Source organism: Phodopus roborovskii, unplaced genomic scaffold, assembly GCF_943737965.1.
Source record: "Phodopus roborovskii unplaced genomic scaffold, PHOROB, whole genome shotgun sequence".
Taxonomy (NCBI): Eukaryota; Metazoa; Chordata; class Mammalia; order Rodentia; family Cricetidae; genus Phodopus; species Phodopus roborovskii.
In genome coordinates this window covers 26,359,206-26,368,681 of record NW_026126540.1, presented here as the reverse complement: position 1 = coordinate 26,368,681, position 9,476 = coordinate 26,359,206, and the positions used below count along the sequence as shown (strand labels likewise).

The 9,476-nt window shown below is 45.9% G+C and overlaps 1 protein-coding gene across 6 annotated transcripts; it reads right to left on the bottom strand.

Moving 5' to 3' along the window:
* Positions 1–1,989: 1,989 nt before the first annotated feature.
* On the bottom strand, positions 1,990–9,258 carry Rfx5 (regulatory factor X5). 6 transcript variants are annotated; one of them, XM_051199430.1, is made up of 11 exons: positions 9,086–9,258; positions 8,408–8,514; positions 8,141–8,272; positions 7,941–7,974; positions 7,513–7,595; positions 6,964–7,083; positions 6,665–6,784; positions 6,461–6,542; positions 5,978–6,179; positions 5,390–5,490; positions 1,990–5,015 (listed from the first exon to the last, which is right to left on the bottom strand). In XM_051199430.1, exons 3-11 carry the CDS (start codon positions 8,251–8,253, stop codon positions 3,942–3,944), a joined length of 1,929 nt encoding a protein of 642 aa, XP_051055387.1. In that variant the 5' UTR covers positions 8,254–8,272; positions 8,408–8,514; positions 9,086–9,258; the 3' UTR covers positions 1,990–3,941. The 6 variants fall into 6 exon arrangements, with proteins under 6 accessions (XP_051055387.1, XP_051055385.1, XP_051055383.1 ...); XM_051199428.1 differs by having other exon boundaries at positions 5,390–5,493; positions 8,401–8,514; positions 9,086–9,254; XM_051199426.1 differs by having other exon boundaries at positions 5,390–5,493; positions 9,086–9,252.
* Between the last annotated feature and the right edge of the window lie 218 nt (positions 9,259–9,476).

Sequence of the window (9,476 nt, the reverse complement as noted above, 5' to 3'; positions counted from 1 at the left end):
ATATTATTTGAACATTAAAGTTGCAAATCAGTATCAAAAAAACTTAAAAAATGTAAATTGTGGGAGCCCATCCCACATAGAGAGATACTTTTTCAGCCTAGACACATGGGGAAGGGCCTAGGCCCCATCTCAAATAATATGACAGAATTTGAAGACTCCCCATGGATGGCCTCACCCTCCCTGAGGAGCAGAAAGGGGATGGACTGGGGGTTGGGGGGGTGATAGGGGAGAATGGGACAGTGAGGGAACTGGGATTGACATGTAAAACAACCTTGTTTCAAATTTAAATAAAAAAAAAAAAAGGAAAAAAAAGACAATGCTGTGTAACTGGTATAAATAATAAAATAATAGTAAAATTGAAAAAAGTAAATTGTTGGGTATTTGGAAACAAACTTTTTTAAATAACTCATAAAGCATGAGGGTTATAGCTAGTGGTAGGGCATTCACAAAGTCCTGGGTTTGATTACCCCACCACAGACACCACAAGCCAAGTCATAAAGGGAGGCGTGGAGATGGGGAAGTGGGGGAAGTGGTTGTTCATGTGTGAGAACTGGAGTAATCAAAGCTTGGTGGGCATGACTGCCTACCTGAACCCCAGCATGTAGGAGGCAGAATCAGGGATTCCTAGACTAGCTCAAAACAGGGAATGCTGGGTTCAACTGATACTTTTCATATGTATGTATGTATGTATGTATGTATGTATGTATGTGAGAGCCATTAAGACATCTAATTTCAAGCTCAGCCCTCTACATATGTGTGTATACATGTAATACACATACATGCACAAAGTCATAAAAGTAATTTAAATATTTTAAAAAATATGTAACATAGAAAACCTCATGGGTTGTGGAAAAATAGTTGTAAAATATGTGACATATATCTATAATCCTAGCACTTTGGAAGTTGAGGCAGGAGTATCACAAGTTAGGTGCTAGTCTAGGTTACAGACTTCTATGTCATTCTGAGATATATACCATCCCCAGACCTTGTCTGAAAACAAAACAAAGCCTGAATATGTGCCCCAGTGCTCTGAGTGCCAGCCTACCTGTGACCCTCAGCCTTAGCTAAGGGTGGAGGTTCATAACATAGAAGAAAGCTTGAAGGCAGGCTTGCTGGGTCACAATTTTAGCACCCAGGAAGCTGATGATGGAAGACTGTCTTGAGTTCTCTCAAAAAACCTGTAGCTATAACCAGCTGTCTAAATTAAGATATTATAAAAGGGGCAGGGTATATAGTACATTTGGTAGTGTTTGCCTATTATGCATGAAGCCCCAAGTTCCAGCCCAACACTACAAAAGTATGGCACGGTGGCACATGTCTGTAATCCTAGCACTTGGAAAGTGGAGACAGATGAATAAAAAGTTCAAGGCTATTTTCAGCTACATAGTGATTTAGAGGCAGCCTGGGCTACTAAAAACAAGCAAAAATATAAATGTGTCTTTAAAAAGAAGAGGATACTAACTATATGGAAACAAAATCAAACCTTAAAAAAGTAGCAAACACTATGGATAATTAATGAAATGGAAAACAAATGAGAGGATCAACAAAGCCCACAGTAACTAACATCTGAAAATTTACAACTAAAATTTCTGATACAATTGATCAGGGGGTGGGAGACACAAGTAAATAGCAGAAATGAAAGGAAAATAGAATACATTAACTTCATATTTGAAAAGAACAACGAGCTGGGCATAGTGGTGCTTGCCTTCAATCCCAGCACTCTGGGCTATATAGTGAGATTCTGTTCCAAAATAAAAAGAAATGACATGAAATGCACACTAAACTGGAAAAATGACTCAGGAGCCCAAATAGTTTATACTAAATAGCTGGAGCCAGTAGTTGAAATGATGTCTACAAAGAGCTGGCCACAGTGGTGCACATCTTTAATCACAGCAGTTTGGAAGCAGAGCCAGGCAAAGCTACATACTAAGCTCTACCTTGAAAAGATAAAACAAAACAATATGCCCACAAAGAAACAGAAGGCTCAGATGGCTTTATAGGTGAGTTTTATCAAACATTCAAGAACAGTTCATTTCAATATGATGTAAACTCTTCCATAAAGTAAGACAAGAGGCAACAGTCCCCAACTCAGTACACAGACCAAAAGGATAGTCTAGGACCATCTTAGTAACCTCTTCAGGAATCTTACTAAAAACAAAGGCACTCATATACAAGAATGTTTATAGCAGCATTGTGTATAATAACAAAAACCTGGAAACAGCCCAATGTTATTCAATAGGTGAATGACTGGTTAAGTTGTGTTCTATGTGCTTCCTACAGTATTATACAGACGAAAATGAATGAACCATAGCTATTACAACACAGATGACTCTTAGAAACAATGGTAAGTGCAAAAAAGCAAACTTCAAGGGAATAACAGAGTACAACATTTCTGTAAAGCTAAAATACAAGCAAAATGAAATAATACATTCTTAAAGAATATATACACACATGGCCAATATACATAAACAAGTGATTAATGAGCATAAAATTTAAGACAGTGGTTACCTCTAAGCAGAGGTAGGGAAGGGGGCATAAACCTAATAATATTTTTAATGTATAAGTTAAATGACGGGTCATAGGTACTCATTATATTTCATAATTTATAGTACATATTTCTTTATAGATATCAAATATTATAATTTTTAAAAAATCTGCTCTTGTGGAAATAAATGGAGAAATGGGTGATATCTCCCTGAAAGAAAATCTGTATTTCTTGGGGGAATAAAACCATGACTCCCTGACAAGAAGCTATCCTGTGGAGAGGACAGAGTAGGAGGTCCTTAGTTAATATGGGTTGGTTTCTTGCTGTCCCCAAGGATATATCTGGAGTGTCTGGATCCTTCCTGCTGGTGCTCCCTGACTTGCAGAATCGGTACCACTTATCCCCGCCCCCCAGTCCTGGTAGCACCTGACACATGTATGACAAGAGACTGACACCTGGTGGATGCAGAATGAACATAATGAATAAAGAAAGTGACACCAGATTGGTGGGCAGGATTGAGAAAGTAAAATTCAGATCATTAAAGGAGCTGTCTGTAAGACAGGTAGAAAAGTTGTCATGTGAGAATTAGACTCTGAAGAGAATGGCCTCCTTCTCTGTCCTTCTCTGACTACAATGAAATAAGAAGTTACAGCTGCACTGACAAAAATTAAAACTCAGGGAACCTAAGGCAGCAGTCTAGCTCACCTCAGCCTACCAAGCTAAAACATACTTTCCGAAGCTCTCCATCCTTCACTCCAAGTCTCCATCTGGGGAAGTCTGTTGTATGAGAAAGCTGATTCCACCCTTTTTTCTAAAGCTGGTCCATGATGTGTAATAAACACACTAGCATAAACATCTTCCTGGCCACACTAGTTGGTCAAGAAAAGACCTGACCCAGGCTGGTTTATCATAGTGAATCTTTGGGCTTTCGCTAGGATTCCTGGCACAATGAAACCCTTTCTTTCTGCTTAGATGTAATGGTCAAATACAGTTCTAGGAGTGTTGGCAGCTGTGAAGTGGTCCAAACTAAGGATGATTTTTACATTAGGTATGAAAAACATACTGAACAATCAGATCAAGTCTCACCTGGAGCGAGCACCACCTCTTGACTTCTCAATTTCAGAAGCCAATAAATAGCTTTTATCTTAAGTGTGTGTTCTAAATGTATTAGAAGCCAGAATATCCCTAACCTGTATTCACATTTACCCTACCTCTGTTTCTCCCAGGAGAGTACAGGGATCTAGGTGGGAGGTCATTACACATTTACTAGTTGTATTAAAGCCAAGGCATTTAGCTGGAAAGGTTTGAAGCAGCCACCAGGCACTATGTAAGCCAGGCCAATGGGTTCCTTTAGGGAAAGGCTAGCTGAATGAGAAGCAGGTGCAGTGAAGGGCCTCTACCAGGCGGGCAGGTGGAGCTCACAAGAACATAGCCATTCTTCCCACAGGCCTGGCTATCACGGGGGTGTTGCTTTGGGATCTTTATGCTCATAGGTTAGGGAACTTTGAAGTACACGCCCCTTTAACCCTTTGTTACCCTGTGTTGCAGTGTCAGTCTCTCCCTTTACCAATGGAAGAGCCTCCCTTTGAATTCTGCCCTTGATAACACTCACTTTTGAGGTGATGAGAGGAATTTTATCTTCTGCTTCTTTGGCTTGCTGGGAACTCAGGCTCCTTTCTTCTTTGGAAACAGCACAATCTTTCTGACCTTGAGTGGGCACTGTTTCCTGCTCAGCTTCACCCATTGGCCCTAGTCTTTCTGGTCTCCTAAGTAAGTTGTCTTCCCCTTTTGAGCCCCATGTCTCCCAGAGTAACCTTGGAGACTGGGGAGAATTCACAGCAGCTGCAGCTTCAGACTTCTCCGGAGTAGGGTGTCTCTCCCCGCTCCCACCTGGCTTTTTTCGAGGACGGCCCCGCTTCCTTTTGGCTTCACTTACAGTATCCTCTGTATAGTGCTTCACTTCTTTAACTGGTGGGTCCTGCCCACTGGCCTCACTCAAAGGCACTTCAGCTGTCCTTTTGATACCCTTGTCATGGGGTCGTGGGTCACCACTTATGCCCATCTCCCTGCTCTCTGTGCCTCTAGGCAGAATGAGTGCCCTAGGTGGAATTCGCCCAGTTCCAGGCACAGGCACAGGCACAGGCACAGGCACAGGCACAGGCCCAGCCCCGGGCACAGGCCCAGGCCCAAGCCCAGGCCCTGGCCCAAGCCCAAGTCCAGCCCCAGCCCCTGGTAAAGTAGGAACAGGTGGTAAGATCATGTTAATGATGGGCACAGCTGTCTGGGGTCCCCCAACCCTAGTGGGCAGAGGCAATGTAGCTACTTTCAGAGTGCCTGAAGAAAGCTTAGGGGCCAGAATAGGTGGAATAAGTGATGGTGGAGCTCGGGGAAGGAGCACAGGCAGTCGGGCCACAAGGGCATTAACTTGTGGCTTACTGGCTGCTGGAGCTGAGCTGTCAATTACACTCTTCTTCCGTTCTCCATGTCCTGCAGGGTCAGTTCCAGCCCGGGGTTCTAGCTCCTTAGGAGGCTAAAATGCAAACAGAGCGGTAATAAGTTGTAATGACTGTGAATACGGAGCTGGAGAGATGGCTCTGAAATTAAGAGGCTTTGTTGTTCCTTCAAGAGGATCTAGGTTCAGTTCCCAGTACCCACATGGTGGCTCACAACAGTAACTCTAGTTCCAGGGGATCTGAAGTCCTCTTCCCCCTTAGGCACCAGGTACACATGTGGTGCACCTATATGCCTGCAAACAAACCATTCCTACACATAATAAAGACTGAATACAGGAGGGAAAGAAGGGGCTTGGTGCACCAGAAGTGAAAAAGCAGGAAGTTCACTGCTGGAAGGGTACATTAAAACCCAAGCCCTAGGCCACAAACTCAGAGGCATTGGCTGCCTCACCTGGGCAGGTCTTTCAGGCTTCTTAGGACCGCCACCTTCCGGGTTCTCAACACCATTCTTGGATTTACATGATGACCGTTCTCGAGGGACTCTTTCATCTTCTTCTGTAAAGGTACCCAACGGTAAGAAAGCAAGGGTGAGGAGAAAACCAAGGTGTGGAGAGTGAAGCGAATCTGCCTGCCTAACCCTGGGACAGACGCAGAAAGCCTATGCTTAAAGCATGTCTAAGAAGCAACTCCAGGAGGGGTTGGGCTAATAATTCAGTTGGTTACATGCTTGCCACAAAAACATGACTTAAGTTCCAGCTGGCCCGCACACCTATCCACCCATACAAAAAGAAGGATCCCCGGGAAGAGACGGAAATCCAAAGTGTGTCTACTCTTGTATTTAGGAAGGCCTTTAGAGCTGAAAATGAAATCAGTATACAACAGTATGTGCCTGCTGGGAGGCTGAGGCAGGAGGACTGGTAGAGCCCAGGAGTTCAAGTCCATTTTGGCAATATAGTGAGACTCTGCACCCCCACCCCGAAAAAAAAGCTAAGCTAAAAGTGGCTGAAGAGTTCTCAGACATAAGAGCAGGTCCACCCACCAGCAAGGCCCCCAGCCTTAAGCACATGAGCATGTGCGGATCGGGCAGAGATGAGATGCTGCTGCAATAGGTAGCGGGCCACCTGGACGATGGAACTGAAGGACCGTTTCAGGATCCGTTCTGCCCAGTCACAAGTCAGGGCACAGGCTGCCTCTACCAGTTCATCCCGAGGTGCTGGGGTTACTTCTGGGCCCATTTCTGGCTGGAATGGAGAAAGACAAGCTCAGTCATATTACCAAGTAAATTGTTCCTCCCCTACTACTGACTAGAGCAGAAACTAGACTGAAGACAGAAGTAGCTCCTACCCATTTAAGATCCAGAAACTCAAATCTCTTCCCCCTCCCCATGCTTCTGCCACAGGGAAGGCAGTCTACCAGACACAATGTATGGATGATTAGTTTTCACAGCTATAAAAACAAGTCCTAAAACTCTGTCTTTTACCTGGGAGAGAGAATTAATTAATATTGGAAGGTCATTACTTACACTCTCAGAACCCTTTAGGTCAAGTCCAGGCAGTGGTGGCATAGATACCAAGGTCTTCCTTCGGATGCCACTGTAACAGTATCTGATGCATGTTAAGGAGCAGCCAAAATCTGGGGCTCTTCAAGCCTCTTAGGCAAGTTAGGTTGCCTATATCACACCTTTTCCTCCCAGGTCCTCCAGTCCTAATCTCTCAGTCAAGGATACTTGGATTGGCCCCGACCACCGAGTCTTCGGGCCTTGATGTCAGGGAAGATCTCTCTGATGATTTTACCAAAGTTGGCTGTGCTGAGTGGGCGGCAACAGGCAAGACTCTCACAGTACTTTCTGAGTGAGGAGGGGGTAGAGTGAGAAGATATTTAGAGAAGGCTAATGGTGGGCTCAGAGGGTTCCTAGGGACCAAGTATAGGGAACCCTTTAAGAGGTCACACTCTAGCAAGGCAGGAGGAACTTGAGGGCTAAGGGTCTAGTCCTGAGCTAACAACCCATGCACCACCTTTACATACCGATAGGCATCATAGACACTCTGCTTTGGCAGACAAGTGTCCATGTGCTCTTCCAGGTGGTTGCGGATCCACCTATAGGCATACATATACTCCTCATTGCTGAGTATACTTGGCTCTGAGCTATAAGACAAGCAAAGGGGACAGACATGCTTCAATGGTGCTGGATCAAATCGATTAGTTCCAAACCCACCTTTCTCTGCTAAACCAAGCCAGGACAGGGCATCAGCTATGCATCGCCTACTTTTTTTTTTTTTTAAAAAAAGACTGTACGAATGAGTGTTTTATCTGCATGTATGTATGTGTGCTGCATGTATGCCTGGTGCCCATAGAGGTCAGAAAGTAAGCAGTATCACAGTTTCCAGAACTGGAATGACAGATGGTTGTAAGCTACCATGTGGGTGCTGGGAATTGAACGTGGGTCCTATGCAAGAACAATCAGTGCTCTTAACCCCTGAGCCATCTCTCCAACACCCCTCTCTTACTTTTTGACTCATCACAATGAGACTTAAAATCAGAACCTGTGACATCCAAAACACTAACACCAAGTACCTTTTCTCTCCAATGCTGGGCCCTGAAGGGAGCTGAAGGTAGAGATACAGCTTGTCATTGTCGGAGAACTTCTGTACTTCTTGCTGAGGCAGAAGGGAACAGAGGGAGGAGATATGAAGCCAAGGACCCAGTAAGTAATCTGATCTGACCATAAAGTCCAGCTGACTCTAAGTCAGGTTGTCGGAATGAAAAGGGCCCTTAGAAACGACTAAAGGTTGAGGGTTCACTGTCCTGAGGAACCTTACGGGCTTCCATGGAGAGAAAGGGAGAAGAGACAGGGGGTTGTGTTTGATTTTATCTCTCTCTACATAGGTCACAGAAGGATGAAGCCTCTCCCACATAAACCTTTATTTAATTTTCTCACATCATCACCACCATCCCCACCCCTCAGCAATGCCACCTGTATGGCCCTTTCCCAACATGCTTACCAGAATTCCCTCTACTTTGTTCTGCACGGCCTTGCTGTGGAGAAGAAGAAAAGCTGGGGGTCACAAGGTTTCCCCATCCCTTTGATCGGTAGAGACAGAAGCCTGAACTGTTACCAAGACCACAGACTTGGGCCTGAGGGAGGAGTGAAGGGCAACAAGGGCCTATAGCCGTTTAGAGGCAGAGCAGAATGATTACTTACGAAATGGTACCTCGGAGCCTTTGGAGGAGGGTGGTGGGTTCCCCAGCTTCAGCACCACCTTGAGGCCTTGCCGAAGTCTTGGGGCTCTTAGCATCAGGTTTATCTTCTGCCATCCCAGCATGAGGACTAAAGCTGGGAGAAAACAGAGCATGAGGATTTAACTCCCACCAAGCTTCCTTTCCCCTAGAGACCCCAGGGCAGTCCTGTTTCTACCCAGAAATACAAACAGAAGCAAAGCTTCCCCCAGTGGTTTTCCTCACCACTTGCCTTCTCTAAAATTAGAATTATTCCGTTACTTTGTCAGGCCCTTCTAGACCCAAAGAGATCTCTGACATCTCCATTCTAGATGTCTCACCTTTGGAAGCTTCTCAAATCTGGAAAACTGTTATAGGAAGAGACAGGGGTAAGGAAATGCATGTTAGAAAGAAATTATTTCTCCTAGTTCTGTAACCGTTCCCCGCCCCCCCGCCCGGGAAAACACACACACACACACACACACACACACACACAAAATGATAATGACAAACCAAAGTTCTCCGATATTCTAGACTCCCCGCCATTGATTTTGCCTGGGGGGTCGGAAGGGATACGAACATACTGGGCCCTTCCAGGTTTTGAGAAGAAAAAAAAAAAAAAGGGCCCAAGTTCTCATTACTGAGTCTCGCCACGGCTTCCCCCCCTCCCCCGCTGCCCCCCTCACCGCGGCGCGGACCCTACGTCATCCCATGACATCCCACCCCGTGGCGTCCCCACTCCCCTCGGGGCCCTCCACCCCATCCCTAGGTGCTGGCCCGGGGACGGGGGGGCGGGGAAGCGGGAGTCGGTCTCGGAACTCCGGAGACTAGGCGCAGAAAACGCTGCGGGGAACCGGGTCCGAGATTCTGGCACGTGCGCACGGGTGAGGAGCTGCGGAAAGCTGGTCCCGAGTCCTGTCGCCCCTCCTACCTCGGAACCGTCACCTTCCAGCACCGTCATTAGAAAGGTAAGAGAGAAAGAGAAACTAGCCCCTTGGCTACCTCAGCTCCAGCCCAGCCCCACGGTGCCCGGCCGGCGGGCTCGTGCGTTGCTTTTATTTTCCTTTTTCTGAATGGTTGTGCCAGCTGCGATCTGCCTGGATACACGCACGGCCTACTCTGTGATTGGTTGTTTCTGCCACCAAGACGAAGGCAGTGAAAGTCTGCCTGGTAACAGAATCTGATTGGTCGAGAGGGGAGGGAAAATCCAAAGTTAGTCTTATTTGAGTCAAGAAGGGGAAGTCCAGGTTAGGTTTCGGTTAAAACTGGGGTCGGTTAGGCCTGCGGGTCCCGAGAGGGTTCTCTTCTTAAAGGGACCGCAA

Coding starts and splice junctions, on each gene's coding strand:
- Rfx5 (XM_051199428.1), bottom strand. CDS start 8,253: ATGGCAGAAGATAAACCTGATGCTAAGAGCCCCAAGACTTCGGCAAGG. Junction 7,975..8,140: donor AGGCTCCGAGGTACCATTTC/GTAAGTAATCAT, acceptor TCTTCTCCACAG/CAAGGCCGTGCAGAACAAAG. Junction 7,596..7,940: donor ACAAAGTAGAGGGAATTCTG/GTAAGCATGTTG, acceptor CTTCTGCCTCAG/CAAGAAGTACAGAAGTTCTC.